This window comes from Chrysoperla carnea, chromosome 2 (genome assembly GCF_905475395.1).
Source record: "Chrysoperla carnea chromosome 2, inChrCarn1.1, whole genome shotgun sequence".
NCBI classification, from domain to species: Eukaryota; Metazoa; Arthropoda; class Insecta; order Neuroptera; family Chrysopidae; genus Chrysoperla; species Chrysoperla carnea.
In genome coordinates this window covers 7,250,395-7,266,690 of record NC_058338.1, presented here as the reverse complement: position 1 = coordinate 7,266,690, position 16,296 = coordinate 7,250,395, and the positions used below count along the sequence as shown (strand labels likewise).

The 16,296-nt window shown below is 29.2% G+C and overlaps 2 protein-coding genes across 2 annotated transcripts; both read right to left on the bottom strand.

Annotated features, from left to right (window-relative positions):
- Positions 1-5,500: 5,500 nt before the first annotated feature.
- LOC123291397 lies at positions 5,501-7,097 on the bottom strand. Its single transcript, XM_044871670.1, has 4 exons — positions 7,018-7,097; positions 6,790-6,954; positions 6,297-6,458; positions 5,501-5,671 (listed from the first exon to the last, which is right to left on the bottom strand). Exons 1-4 carry the CDS (start codon positions 7,093-7,095, stop codon positions 5,501-5,503), a joined length of 576 nt encoding a protein of 191 aa, XP_044727605.1. The 5' UTR covers positions 7,096-7,097.
- A 1,500-nt stretch (positions 7,098-8,597) lies between these two features.
- LOC123291396 lies at positions 8,598-14,500 on the bottom strand. The gene is made up of 7 exons (XM_044871669.1): positions 14,485-14,500; positions 13,648-13,797; positions 12,856-13,020; positions 12,624-12,767; positions 9,520-9,681; positions 9,098-9,227; positions 8,598-8,659 (listed from the first exon to the last, which is right to left on the bottom strand). The coding sequence occupies exons 2-7, from the start codon at positions 13,720-13,722 to the stop codon at positions 8,598-8,600; spliced, it is 738 nt and encodes a 245-aa protein (XP_044727604.1). The 5' UTR covers positions 13,723-13,797; positions 14,485-14,500.
- Between the last annotated feature and the right edge of the window lie 1,796 nt (positions 14,501-16,296).

Below are 16,296 nucleotides of genomic sequence, written 5' to 3'. Positions count from 1 at the left end.
AAATTGTAAATATAATAAAATGTAGAAATATATTACTTTTTGTTTTTGTTTACTTTTAATCATGTATACGATATTTATTTACATCATGGTCTCGATTATAATTGATGTTTTTAATATGATACATACAAATATCTTGTCTAGTAATCTTAATTAAAGAGAATTGAAAAAAATAGACTCGAACCCGGACCTCTTATATATATTTATAGGCCTGTTTGTTTAAGTTTTGGGTCTTGAGTTAGTATGAACGATTTTTAGAGCCATGCCGCTGGCTGTTAGTAATATATTTGTCTCAAAATCAAACTTAACTAGCCTACGTTTTGAATTTACATTTTTCAATATTTATTTTTTTGCGAAGGAGGTTTTAAAATATAAACGTGTTCTTTTTGATTGAGTTATGAAAAGAACAATATCAAACAATGATTGAATACTTTTATGGCGAATATAACTGGGTCGATTCGATTGACTGCGTTGAGTTGATGATTATTATATGTGGAAATAATTTATATCAGATAAATCTTCGTACTTGTGACTTCATATCGTTGAGTACACATACTTGCAAAATTGTTAGCTACTTGGGTAAAAATCGGATGAGCTGATTAAGAGAGAAAATCAAAAACCATAATTACAAATCAAAAACTGTCTTTAAGTCGCAAAATCACGCAGATTTTCTATGTCTATGAATTATTTTGGATTATTAGGATTCAAAAAACATATACATTCAGTTCAATTCACGATAAGATGAATATTTTTCGAGGTAATACAATCAACAAGTATTCCTTCAATCGACAAACCTACCTGATTTTGGGTCAGAATTACCATATTTTTCAAGTTTTATCAAACCATATATTATTTTGGATAAAAATCATTTTCTAGAGAAATAATGACCGAAAAAATACAAAAATCGGCCCATTTTGACAATTGGACAAGTAGAGATATCGACGTAAATTTTATACGAAGAATGACATATCGAATTCATTTCTTCATTCGATAGGTACATCAGAAACTTGTACAATCGCAAAACAAGCCAGATATTCCAGTGTTTATGGAATACTTAGGATGAGAAGCTTCCAAAAAGCATAAAAAATCACACCCAGGCAAATAAAACAAATTTGTATAAAAATTCAATTTCAAACACTGAAAAGGATTACACGCGAACTTCAATTCGGATATTTTATCTCTCCTTTCTTCGGTGAAAATATTATTTGGCCTGAGCCTAATGTTTTGGGATCATATTTTGACTTTTGATCAAGTATTTATACATTTCAAAGTCGGTTAAAACGACTAACGGTTATAACGACCAAAATTCTTGAAGTATTATCCGATTTTAATTGTAAACGAATGGTTTCAAACCGAAAATTGGTTTCCAACTTTTTAAAATAAGTTTATTTACTTCAATAAAAAAAATATATACATAATAGAATTTAAAAAAAAAAATAAATAAAACCAACAATATTTGAAAGAAACATGCCACTGTTCTACGCACTATGTAACAGCGTAACAGTGTAGAAGTTGTAACAGTGTAACTGGCTACAAGAACATTCATTTGAATAATAAGATAATACATCATTTACTGTAATACATAAATAAATTATTATCTAAAACAAAGCGCTTTTGTGTAGCTATGACCTTTAGAAGTCAGAATAATAACTTATTGATTAAGTTAAATGAAACTGGATATGAACTGTTCTAGCAAACTAAAATTAACCTATGTATAATAGATTTCAAGGATGTGAAGTCCTGGTCCCGGCATCTGACACAAAGGTGAATGGTAGCGAAAAACTAACATCATAGTTGAAAAGTATGAACCAAAATTAATGGGTTTCAAAAAAAATTCCATTCCGATTGAATAAAATTTGACTGTTTTATTAAAAAATCAGTTTTTTTGAACTTAATGACGTCATTGAAATACAATAAAAATTAATTTCACTTTATTACATCCAAATTTTATTCAATTTTGATAAACCAAGTATGTAATCCTACTAAATTTGGGCCATAATTTCCAAATTGTAGTCAAAATAAACCTGTTTATAATAGGTTTCAAAAATGTGGGAACCTGATGGTCCCGCAATCTGACACAATGATGAATGGCAGCGAAAAACTTATATCACACACGAAAAGCATTACCCAAAATTAGTGGGTTTCAAAAAAAATTCCATTCCGATTGAATCAAATTTGATTGTTTTATTAAAAAATCAATTTTTTGAGCTTAATGATGTCACCCAAATAAAAAATATTTAATTTTGGCTTATCCCATCCAAATTTTATCCAATTTTAAAATTCTTTTCAAGCAAACAAAAAATCAAGATTGATTTATCCGTTCAGGGGCTGCTATAGACAGACAGACATTCAAGCACCCCACACTTAAGCTATAGAGCCCATTGTGATCGCATATATGTGTTTTACCACCTTTCCGCTGATAATTTCATTTATCTGCTCCTCAATTTCAGAGGCTGGGTGCACCTTCTTCATGCATATACCATGCACTACACCAGCCCATCACAACTATTAATTAAATTAATTTTGTTGCGACGGCGGGAATCGAACCCGCAACACCCTACTCATACCGTGGACGGAATTGGTTACGCCTTAACCAACTGAGCTAATAGGGCGACACGAAGTTTAAAATAATGACACATGCTTGATTTCTATTTTCAGGATGAAAACAATAATTTTCAATCAGAAAGTTAACAAATACATCATACTGTAATACATAAATAAATAAATTATTATCTCAAAATAAATAAATAAACATTTTATTTAACAATAAACTAAAATAGTATTAAAAGTAAGTACTTATTTTGTATTATTATTTAATAATGAAGTTGGCCACATATCCTCTTCTTTTTAAATATTACATTATTATTAATGCAGTAACAGATCAATAATGATTGTTATAAGAAGTTTTGAAGTGCCACGGGTCACTTAATGCATGCCTCATATGCCACTAGTTTTTAAATACAAGACAAGTATGTAAAGATGATGGCATATATTATATATAGGTACAGTTGAAGCCATTTATAAAGTTACATTTTCAACAGTGTAAAAACGACTTGAAAACTATTTCCTGAAGAGCCATGCTTAATAGGCCGCTAGCGGCATGTGGCTTCCTTATTCATATAACTGAAATGAGTAGCGAGGAGAGAACGAGTAATCCTAGGCATAGAATTAAAACAAGTGAAAACAAACAATTGACTAAGTTAATTGTTTAAATACCATGTAGAGACAGTGTTGATTACGCAATATTATATATGTGTATTATATATATGCTCATATATATCCACAGTTGTGAATATATAGTATGATTTTTGTAATTTTTGGACCAAAATTACCTTATAAACTAAGTTTTATTGAAATCGGAAACAAAAAACTTTTTTACGATTTCTTGCAATTTTCTGAAGGGGTTTTTTTCTACAGATTTTGATAAAACTTAGTTTATAAGACTATTTTGACCCCAAATATTCAAGTTTTATTTGACGATAGAGCAAATAGTTTTTAAGATATCGAACAATTCAAAGCAATTTCATAAAATATCTCGAAAATTACTCATTTAAGGGTGAAATAAACATGATTTTTGTAATTTTTGGGTCAAAATTACCTTAGAAACTTAGTTTTATCGCAATCGGAAACAAAAACTTGCAATTTGTAAAAATCGAAAAAATTTAAAACAATACAATTTTTGTAATTTTTGGCTAGGTTGGGTTGGGTTGGGTTAGGTTTAAATTAATATCTAAAACAAAGCTTGATTTACCATGGTCGTATAATATAAGATATTATATTTGTCTTTAGCTGTTTCATTATCAGAATAGCTACCTGTGTTCGTTAATTTACGATTTGTATGTACTTGCTACAGAAAAGATACCTTGCTACTAAAGATATCCATCCATTGGAGTATCAATGCAATGGTATTGGAGTTTTATCGAAATCGGAAACAAAAACTTTTTTTATAATTTTTTGCAATTTGTAAAAATCAAAAAAAATACAATTTTTGTAATTTTTGGCTAGGTTGGGTTGGGTTGGGTTTTTATTTTATTTTGAATAACATTATTTTGAGAAGGTATCAATTTTTTTCGTTGAAAATTTAAATTAAAATCTAAAACAAAGCTTAATTTACCATGATCGTATAATATAAGACATTATATTTGTCTTTAGCTGTTTCATTGTCAGAATAGCTACCTGTGTTCATTAATTTACGATTTGTGTGTACTTGCTACAAGTATTGGAGTATCAATGCAATGGTATTGGTAGGTAATATAACAATCTGTAATTTATATGCATCGTTGAGTTGCTTTTAATATTTTATTTATTAGTTTGTTGTTCTTGTAAATATTAATTATAAGTTTTTATTTAAACTAAAATTTCATGCTAGGCAAGCGCAACATCCATTCATTTAACGTAGTGAAGCCGCGAGACCATCAAGTAGAGTGCCATTTTGGAGTTTGGAGTATGGTATGGAGTCGTAAAAATTTTCGAACACCTTGTCTTTTCTGCAAAATTAATTTTATTCTTAAACAAAACCATAATAGCAGCCAGCTTTCAGTCTATCTGTTTTTTTTTATAAATTATACTCCTTTCAATAAAATGCTGTCCAGTATATATCTTCCGAAATACTAGAGAAGGATTCAATGTAAAATTGAGCTTCCCCTAATCGACTACTATAAGACTATTGTCTTCATCTCGAATATTTGTCGAAAAATAGAATTCTAGTTTTCATTTCGCCTCTCGCTCTCTAATTTTTGCCTTTCGCGGCACAACTAAAATAACGGGTGATGCAATTTCAGTTTCCTATGTTTGCAGCCTCCAACAACGCCCAACGATAAAATTGTTCTGTTTTCAACATAAATTATTCTACAAAAACTATTCTGTGAGAACTGTGTATAGAATTTTACTAGAAGATTACAAATTAATCGTTCTACTGAGCGAACAATCCGCAAGATTGCGCTAAAATTCGAGGAAAAAGTAAGCAGTGGAGTAGAGTAAGTATATCATCGTAGCATGTAGCCAAGAATATGCCATTGGATTTATTTTTGTGGGACTTTTATAAGAGTGGCGTCTATATCTACAAACCTGCACCGTTGAAGCACCTAAATGCTAATATGCGCCAAGTTATAGCCAAAATAACCCCCTGAAACTTACAAAAAGTCACTTTTTAGTATATTTCAAATATCCAGTACCAATCATCTGAGATTAGCTTTTTGGTGAAAATTTTTATAGATACTTTGTCTTTTTTTTTTTTTGACATAGAGTATACAACGTTGTATTGACTGGTACAATAATTAATAATAAAGAAATTTATAGGGAAAAGGAGGTCATAAATTAGGGATTTAGGTATAAAGAACAAACAAAATCATAAGCTTAAGTAAAATTTTTATGTTTATTCTTATATATCTATAAGTAACAAGTAGCCTAGTAGGTACGCTTAAAATGTGGACTTTAAGCGTCCAATTGTAGTTGAGTTATTGTTTTTTTGTTCCTTTTAGAGGAATACAAGCGCTTGCATGAATTAGGTAACCAATTTTTCATCAATTGTAAAATAAAATTCTCCAATAAAGATAATTACGTCATCTTTATTCGTACATTGAAATACAGCTTTCCATTTTCCAGGTAAAAATATTGTTTTTTTAATTTCCGATGCAACAACGGCATCTTTAACAAAATATTGACCTTTTGGAAACTGTAAAAATACAAATGAGCCGATTTTAAATGAAGTTAAATACCAAAAACCGTAATTGCCAAATTCGTCATAAGCTAGACTTGATACGACTTAATATGTTACCATATACGAAATTGTAGATAGAAATGAGTGACAAATTATTGGAAGAACTTCTTGATATTGAAGAAACTCTGATCATTTAAGAAGTTTCCATAAGGCATTGGAAATTTTATAGGCTAATAGTTAAAATTTGGAATAAAAAAAATTATATTTTAATGTGTTCTTAGTAAATTCAGTCATCTTTGAAAATTGGAAACACTTTCCTATACGAAAATACTGATCGCACATCACATTTGCTTTAACATCCATACATGGTTGAAATCTCGAATAAATTAGGTTCGCCGGACCTAATGCTTAGGTATTTCTAGCGCCATGTCTAGCGCCTAACGGTAGTTTTGCACGAAATTTTGCAAAGAGGTAGTTTTCAGCAACATAAATTTGTAAAGAAAATTGTAAAAGTATAGACCATCTCTGTTAGCTGCTAGAAGTGCTACAATTTCGTGTCGGCTATGGATATCTATATAACAATGCTTAGTCCAGTGTATATGACGAATATTTGGTAGTTATGGTTATTGATTTAAGTTACCGTTCCATCACATTCAGGCATATTTCCATGGATTCCATCCATCATATATTCTTTGTAAATATTCAAATCTGGATCTCCAATCATATCACAAATAGGTGCACTGATAATTATTCCGGTTTTCTTGTATTCGTTATTTAGAAATTGAAAAAATTCTACACTATTCTAAAAAAAGAGAACATTTTTTGTATTCTATTTATCAGATATTCCACTCATCCCTTTGAGTCCCTTTTTGGGTAACTATAAAAAGTTATCGTTAATCTTTTTATCTTTTATATAGTGTATCGCATTGAAGATGAAGACACCCTACCAAGTTTTGTAAATATTTCAACTAATATGATTAAAAAATTAACGAAAATTTTCGCCCATCGAATCAGAATGTGATTGTTTAATAGTTTTTAATAATTAAAGCATTAAATCCGATTACTAGTGATGTTAAATGCGATCTTAATTTTTAAAATTCTTGAAATTTAATACAAAATTCAAAAAAAATTACCTCTGCATCTTCAATATCTTTTAGATAATTGATAACAGCACTTAAAGAAAAAGTTGTACGATTCAATCGTCGAATAGTTACAGATAAATCAGAACCACAAAATTCAGGATTGATGTAGGTATACGTTGATCGTTCTGGTATTAATAAATATTCCGTATTTTTTGACTAAAAATTACAAAAAGAAAACTTTAATTATTTCATTCGATACCTTTTGCTTGATTTCAATACCGTTGCTGCACAATTTCCCCATGAAACCAAATTCAATGTACCCAATAGGATTGCCCAAAAGCATTTATTATACTCCATGATGCAACTGTTTCATTGAAATCAGATTGAGACCATTTTGCTGGTTATATTTATAATTTCTAAATTTAGTAATTACTAAATATAATAATTCACTAATGTTCACATCCGTCTTCTAGTGATTATCGAATGTTATCAATCGAAATTAATCGCACTAATTATGAGAGACATTAACTGATTTAAATCACTCATATTGATTATAAATATATTTATCAAATAGGCTGGTCACTTGTCCGAAAAATGGGTCGAGACTCTGATTACTGCCAAAAACATTTATAGCATACTCTTTTCCTTTAAATTCGGAAACCCTTCAGCACTAGCGTCAACCGTTCCGTAATCTTTAGTCGCGTGATGAAAGATTTTCTCATGCATTCTGTACATGCGTCAAATATTTCGCGCATTTAACTTTGTAAATCATAACATCTACATAATTATAAATAAATTTATTTAAATGCACCAACTAATTAAAATTATTTTGTTAATTAAATTCATTTAACGATTTTCAACAAATTTCTATCAAAAGTTTTTTTAACTCGTCAGCGATCTCGCAGAAAGCGTTTTGCACACGCTCGATTTAAAACATAAATAACTTTCATTTTTCAAAAGTCTAGTTTTATATTTTTATGGGTAATATGGCAAATTCGACATCAGGACTATCTCCTATTGTATATGTGGTCGAAACTTTTTCTATCTTCATATAATTTTATTTATTTTCGAATTATTTATGCATATTTCAGATTTTTTGAAAATACATTTTTTTCAGATACTTTAGAAATTGTGAGAATTCCTTTCGTCACGACAGTAAAGGTGTAAGCAAAACACTTTTAACTTTGTAAATTTACGTGCCTTTTCGCTAGTTTAATATAAGCCGTACTCAGTAAATTAAATCGAATAAAAAGCAAATGGACTAAACGTGAATAAGAATTATTGGATTAGACTAGAAATGTATTTTAAAAGTATCCCAACCATTGATGTAGGTTAAATGTGTTCGGCTCACAGTCTCTATTTTGGGCTTAGAGTCGATCTACAAAAGCATAAAATTTTTATCAATGTTGTATAATCTATAACTATGATTTTAATGAAACATAATTGTATGCATTGCATTATAATTGCATAATTTTATGCATTATTTTTAAATTTACAATTAAAATTTATATTTTATTTATTTATTTATGAGTATAAGCAATTTGAATAATATTTTTTTATAATTTTTATATCTCTATTTCCTGTAAAAGACTTTTCAATTTATAAAAGACGCACAAATAGGAAAGGGTTACCAAATAAATGGGGTAGGAAATGGTTAAAAAACAAATTTTTCATTGCTTCAAAAGACGTTCATTATCGAGAGAAAATATCGTGTGGAATCAATTTTTGGATAACATCAGTAACTACGAAAGTATGAATCATTTAAATGAACAAATAGAAAGAATAGAAATGACACTTAGTGACATCATAACTACAATTGCCATATATAGAGACTACATATCCAAAATTTTCAATGGCTTTCAATGGCTTGGTGAGCATTGGGTTTCAATGGCATGGTAAGCCATAATTCTACGCGTAATTACTAGAAATAAATTATAATGAATGAAATAAATCATTGACGAATTCATAGAATAAAAAAATTTCGCCACATGGCAGCTACGCAAACTACTAGAGATGATTTATGTCTCAAAAGTTTTCATAGAAACATACGCCAAGAATAAACCAATTCCATTGGGAACTTAATTTTATATACAGTGTGTTAATTTCAGGTATCCACCCTCCAATAACTCCTGACGGGATGTGATTATTGTTTTGAGTGAAAACATATCGATTTAGATATCGCCCAGTAGTTCAAAAATCATACCCAGAGAAATTTAGGCTTCATTCCTTTACCCCAGATTACAGAAATTATTTTTATTTTGCAAATGATTTTATTTTTCAAAAAATTATTATTACTAACAAAATCTTAAACATTAGACAATTTACACAATAATTTCTTCAATTTTATAGAAAAATTCACCAATCAATACGGCTACATCATCTTTAGTTTTAGCCTTATATTGAGCTTTCCATTTTCCAGGTAAAAATACTTCTTTTCTAAGTTCTCCAGATGCAATAGCATCTTTAACAAAGTATTTACCTTTTGGAAACTGCAAATGATAATTCATAAAAAATTGTTAAATCAAAACTTAGAAGTATAGAAACTAAAATAACTTGATATTTAAATTGTTTTCTCAACTTTAGGTCCATGCATCTATATTATTTTTAAAGGGAGTCCTGTTAAAAGTTGTGTTTTCTCACGGAATAAACCTGATAAAATAAATCAGATAAAACTTGTAGGTCAGATAAAATCACAAAAAGGCGGCTGCCAATTTTTGTGCCTTCAATCAAATTTTTATTTTTATTTTGACCGGATAATTTTAGTTTCTTTTCAAAACATACCGTTCCCTCACATTCAGGCAGATTTCCATGAACACCATCCATCATAAATTTTTTAAATACATTTAAATCATCATCACTAATCATATCGCACATGTCCCCAGTAATAAGTAAGCCAGTTTTTTTGTATTCGTTGTTTAAAAATCGCTCCACATCCATAGATGACTGAAAATTGAGGAAAAAATACTTCATACAAGCAGAATGTAATCTTTTTGGAGCGACTAAAACTAGAATAACAAGTGAAATTTACAAGATTTTAATTACACCCGACAAATTTATCGGGAAAGGAACCCCAAAACTCCCACTTGAAACACTTGCCATTAAATTCCTTAGAGCCTTCTCTGAACTGACCAATTTTGAGGATTATCGTTTTCAAACGAAACAAAAAATCAAAATCGATTCATCCGTTTAGGCTCTACGATGTCACAGACAGCCAGACAGACAGACAGATATAGCGATCGAAACTAACTTCATGGCTCCTAGTCTAAAATTAATAATAATTCATATTGATATCTCATACCGTTTTGTTTTTATTTTAAATGTATAAATTCAATTTGATCACATTGTATTCGATTGCTATGGTAATGGTTATAGATGAGAAAATATCTAGTTTTTGTCCTCCATTTAGAACATGATTAAATTTGCCATTAGGCTTTCAATCGATGGTAAAAGGCAAATTTAATCATGGCTTAGAATAATAACCGAAAACTATTTGACAAACATTCTCAGTCTTTTTAACCCGCCAGCACTCGCGTCAACCGTTCGGTAATCTTTAGTCGAGTGGATAGAATTCGTTACCGAACCGATTTTTAATCGGTATGTCAGTAAATATAAAAAATTAACCATGCCCTCATGAATTTCATCATCTTTTCAAACCTTCAACTATAATTTAAAAAAAATTACTTGTGCATCTTCAATATCCTTCAGTGTTTCAAATTGAAAAGTCATGGAGAAACTGGTACGATTAAGGCGTCGAATAAAGAAATAATTATCTGGTCCAATATATTCAGGATCAAAGTATGTATATGCAGCCCTTTCTGGTATCAATAAATATTTGATGTTTGCCTGCAAATAAAAAAGGAAAAACTAATATTAGGTACCAAATTCAATATCGTTACGTATAATTTTTTATACCTTTGAGACACATAAAACAAAATTTTCACATAAAACAAAAGTCACTGTGTAAAACAAAATAATCCTAAAAAATCTACAACTAGCCATAATTTTAAAACACAGATTTGTACAAGTTTAAACTGTTGCTTCATTTAAATAAATTTTGATCAATTGTGTATCATATTTATATAACTTTAATTATACTATTAATTAATTTTTTATTCGTATCCGTTTTATTCGGTGATTATTTGATATGTTATCGTCCCAAAAAAATCGCATATTTTTTTTGCATAGATTGATTTAAAATCGCTTAATCATTTCTTGATAGAAAATTATTACTTTTAAACCAAAAATCAAAATAAACAAGTAAAATTTACAAAATTAAAGAACCACGGCCCCCAACTTTTTCAAACAAAGAACATTCTTGATAAAATTATCTTTAATACATCCCCTATTACTTTTTCATGCCACGAGGGACGAGAGAAATGAGAGGTCTCGTATCCTCTACGCATACATCAAGACAGTTTTCGTTCAGTTCCTTTTTCAAAATTGTTTCAAAACACTCCTGTTTATCTCGGAAGTGATTCCTTGAAGCGTTTCCCTTATTATCTGCCCAAAATGGTCTACATTTCTAAAGGACCATTAACATTCCTATCGAACTTTCCCAATTTATGAACACCCTGTAACACATTCAATATCAGAAGTGAACGTTCATATTTTCAAAAGCAAAGAATAACTTTTTCGAAATCCTTTTAATAAAAAATGTTTTCCATTCAATTTTTCGGCCAATAATCAAATCAAGCGAAAGAAAACTTAGTCTTTTATCTATAGTTACATCTAATATTTACGATTCCCACGTTCAGAACTAAAAATTTAGGGAGTTTTCCTATTTTGGCTATGATTAGTAAAATAGAAATAAGTGAGTATTAATTCTTTTTAATAATTTATCAATGAACATAATTTTATTTAATCAGAAAGATGTTGGTGTGTACTCTAAAAGTTAGGCTCACCACGATTTTGTGTGGACAGTACCTAATTAAAATAAAATAATAACTAATTGGTGAATTCATTGAAACAGTAAAAATGAAAAATTCTATCCATAATTGCTATTTACTTCCTTGAACAAATTAAAGGAAACTAATTAATTAACGGAAATATCAAAAAGCAATGGATCCTTTTTTTCGTTGCAACGCCTAAATGTACGTAATTGTTCTCTACTGTATGTAATGATATTCAAATAACTGGCAGTTATCCCTCGTATTGCTGGGAAATTTAAATTTAAAAAACAAAGACTATCACGTTATAGTCTTTACTTCTTTTGCCCTCAAATATCTTCACTTTTGTTGACAATTTTATGGGTTTTAATGTTTTGATGAGGAATGTTAATAGGAATCTTTAGAGCTGGTAAAGAGTTTGGGGTGGATGAATTCTTGAGGCACAATACATAATTTTTTAATTGTCCATGAAGCACCCCTAAATAAGTTGGTCGAGGCCTGTCAGTCGGCCATTCAGGGTAAATGATCGCAATGCAGAAATACCAGTAGATTAACTCACCTTGACGAATTTTCCATTTTTCGTATTTCTTGCAAAAGAGAATTTTGATTTTCTGATTTAGTAAGTTTGGTTTAATAAAAAATGTAAGATTTTTCTATCTACAATTGTCTTTATTTCAATACAGTTTAAACGGTAATCATACAGCCAGCGTAAATTTCTTGGAAATCAAAATTCGAGTAGATCTATCCCAAAGAAGTGATTTTATAGCTTTGGCGATTGCTCTATTCAAAAAACTACTATAAATGTTTGAATTATTTCAGAATGTTTCACAAAAATAATTTTTATTACTTCAGTTTCAAAATTGTACAAATGAGTTGAGCTTGATAGGCAAACGAGTTCTGTCAAAATTTCAAAAAATGTACGCTGGGGCTTTAATATTACAGTACTTTAATACATTTTATTACACTAACTATTTTTTTTTTAAATTATTTTTCGCTGACATGCGAATAGAAATATAATTGAATAATATTTGTTTTGCCAGAATTCATTTTAAAATCAGCACGCCATTTTCCCAACTTAAATAATTCAACATTTGGAGATTCATCCATTAACGCATCTTTTATTACATATGTGTTTTTCGGAAACTATAAAAAAAAGAAATTGATAAGTAAATAATTTTACGATACGATAAAGCTTCGAAGATAAAGATAAAAGAAAATTGCTTCTTCATACCTTATCATTATCGCAATGCTCTGGTAAATTTCCATGATCACCGTCAGTTGAATGTGCTCGGTATACATTCCAATCTGATTCCAGAAAATCACAGCAATTCAATTCAAATGTTAATTTATCATGGTTATATTCTCCATCTTTTAATTGAGCCATTTCGAATTCCATCTAAAAAAATTTTTTTAAGTATCACCAGTGAAAATCGTAGATACACAGGTGATCTTTTATTCGTTAAAAACTTAAAAAAATTCAAGATATTTATGGTTAATGGAAGAAATATTTCAAACAAGTCTCATAGTTTTAAGTTGACTTTGATTTAACAAAAAAAACTTATATTGCGAATGCATTTTCCCCTCCAGATGATAAGACTTTTGTACGAAACATTCTTTATCAGTCATGAAGACTATCGACGTAAGTGAAAATTTAATACTTTGGAATAGTTGCGCTTTTTTTTGTGTGTATAAAAAAGTATTATAATAATAATTATTATAAAAAAATTAACAAATCATAAAATTAATCATGTATTCAAATTTAATATCAAATGCCATCTGTGGGCAATAGTCAGAAGTTAACAAAGATCAGAATCACTTAGGTAATAGTTAATGGTATAGCTTTAATTATTATTACATAGGTGTCGTTTTTTTGATCGAAAAACAGTTTTCGTTTCCTAGGTTACGGTGTTATATCTATATTTATATTCATAGCATGTTTTACTTCAAAAATAAACCAATTAGAAAGAAAATATCTGACAAGATCACCCATATAATAAGCAGTTTTCAATAATCATTATCTTACCATACAATCCTCAATGTCTTTCAATAATTCCGCTTTTGTATTTAACGAATTTAGCGTATCATTTATCCGCTTCATGTGAATTTGAAAATCAGAAATATAGTCCTTGTTAAAACTTATTACTTCAGCTTTTTCATGATGAATATGTAATTCCTAAAACAAATATTAAAGACATTCTGAATACAGATTTTGTAACAGACAGATAAATCAATATGCGTTGCCTAAAGAACGTTCCCAAAAAAATTAGTGTAGGAAAATATTTCATAATTACGTTTCAAATTTTGAGAGCTGATTCTGTTAGAACTTTAGGAAATTAGACGAAAAGAGCAACATTTTTCAATATATACCATAGTTTTTAAAAGATTGATGATTCGTAAAGACTTAGACAAAATCACTTATAGAAGAAATAACACACAAATGACAAATTAATTTCGACAACTTCGACAAATGTATTTTATGGAAAAACGAGTTCTTGTAGTTTTCTTTCCAGGAAAATATTGCAAATGATTTTAACTAATAAATATTATTTTTCCAAATTAATGTTTAGAAAATTAACCTTGTTACATAATAAAGCCTAGAAACATGTTAAAAATTTTCAACAGCTCAATTCTCAAAATTTAACACCATAAGGCGTATTAAAAAATTGGCCCGCTTATATAGGGCATTAAGGATAATGTATATATACGATTCTCAAGATGATTCGAAGGAAACGTGATTTTTTGGGAACGATCTACAAGTCTGAACCAAATTGATTCAAACACTTCAAAAAAAATGAAATAAAAAAGAAAATTCCTTACAAGTAGATTTGTTAAAAATCGGAAAAATAAAGTTCGTACTTACTGCTTGAGAAAATTTACAAAAACCAGAAAAACTGATAACAAGTAATATGTTAAATAACATTTTCCAAAAAAAAGTTTTAATATCTATTTTAAAAGGTTATAATCGAAATGCTTAAAGTTTAAATGTTTTTAGTGAATATATCATAAAAAAAATGGTCAAAAATTCTAGTAAATCACATAATATGATGTACCTACAAAAAAATTTAATGGCTCATTTAACAGATAAAATATCAAAATATCTAAAAAAAATAATAATAAAATAATTGTAAACGAAAATAATGAGGGCATATAGATAATTTGAAAAAAAAATATTTATCTTTCAAGCATCAAATAATTATTTAAATTTTGATTATTCAATAAGCAATCAAGGTTTGTTTTAACTTTCATGATTTGAGATAAAAATTGCTACAAAATAATAGAAAATAAAATCTTTGCTGAAACTAAGCTCCCCAAATAGAATATTGCGGACACGTTTAGAGCAGAAAATCCGATGTGATAACTTAAGAAGGGATCGCCCCAAGGAGCATATATCCCATGAGTTATTGTCATCTGATTCAGAACAACAAACGAGATTTGGTGTGGGCATAGTTGTCCCAAAGTATTGATTGTTTGGGACAAGTATTTAGCATGTCAAAGTGCAAAAAAAACTTTGCAAAGGCTCTGATTGGACTTTGTAGTGGCTTTAACCTGTCATTTAACGAATGTGCAGAACGCTTAAGCAAATCTTTCATCATACGACTAAAGTTTACCAAACAGTTGACGCGAGTTCTGACGGGTTAATAGTGACCTATCTCTCAGAATGGCTACATCTAGGAGGATTTGTAACAAACAGGTTCGATTCGCATTTGCTTAGAATACTTCTATGGCTCAGTTCTCCATATCAAATCTGAATTGTACTTTGCCAATAGCTCGAGAGAATCATCAGTCTTGTGTCGATGTATCAAACTACTAGTAATGGCCATGGATTTTGCTTGATTTACACAGCAATAATCTGGCAATTGGAATGACACCTTACCTATAGGCTCCCAGTGCTAACCTACAGCATATCATCTTACAAACAGTTAAATTGCAGAGAAGCGAAAGTTTGAGAAACCAAATTAGGTCTAAAAACTATGATAAAGTCTCTCAAGTTTGATGTGCCGAATCGTATTCTCACGAAATTAAAACAGATTTAAACAAAAATTTGATTTGGATTTTGTAATAAATATGTATTATAATTATTTGAAATTTTTAATGTCTTTATTCAAAAAAACATTTTATATTTATGTAACAATTTAAAATTAAACGTTTAGTGCTTTATTACCTTCCGTTTATTCAGGAAAATAAATATTATATATAAAATTTAAACATTTTATGAAACATTTTCCAAAATAGTAAGTCAGTCACTTTTCAAGGACACCTTATTCGCAGATAATAGCCAGTCAAGCTTTATCACTATCTTAGAATCTTGCAGCCACATATATAAACATATTTTTAAAATTTTGTTCTTAATATTTTGTGTAGTTACATTATAATCGCTTATGTAAAGTTTGTACACGAGAAAACCGTCTGCCAATAAATAGACAGTTAACTTGGTGATTACGTTCTTCTGTCACGAATTGACAGTCTATTCGGACATTCTACCTTAGAAGAAATGTACTCGAGAAAACCGTCTGCCAATAAATAGACAGTAAACTTGTTGATTACGTTCTTCTGTCACGAGTTGACAGTCTATTACGGACATTCTACCTTAAAAGAAATGTTTTATTTTTTCAGCTAAAATAAATTTTATTTAATTTCTTTCAAATATAATTAATATATATACAAATAAAAA

Coding starts and splice junctions, on each gene's coding strand:
- LOC123291397 (XM_044871670.1), bottom strand. CDS start 7,095: ATGGAGTATAATAAATGCTTTTGGGCAATCCTATTGGGTACATTGAAT. Junction 6,955..7,017: donor GGGGAAATTGTGCAGCAACG/GTATTGAAATCA, acceptor TGTAATTTTTAG/TCAAAAAATACGGAATATTT. Junction 5,672..6,296: donor TGCCTGAATGTGATGGAACG/GTAACTTAAATC, acceptor GTATTTTTACAG/TTTCCAAAAGGTCAATATTT.
- LOC123291396 (XM_044871669.1), bottom strand. CDS start 13,722: ATGAAGCGGATAAATGATACGCTAAATTCGTTAAATACAAAAGCGGAA. Junction 13,021..13,647: donor AAGACATTGAGGATTGTATG/GTAAGATAATGA, acceptor AAATTTTTTTAG/ATGGAATTCGAAATGGCTCA. Junction 8,660..9,097: donor TGATGTAGCCGTATTGATTG/GTGAATTTTTCT, acceptor ATTTATTTCTAG/TAATTACGCGTAGAATTATG.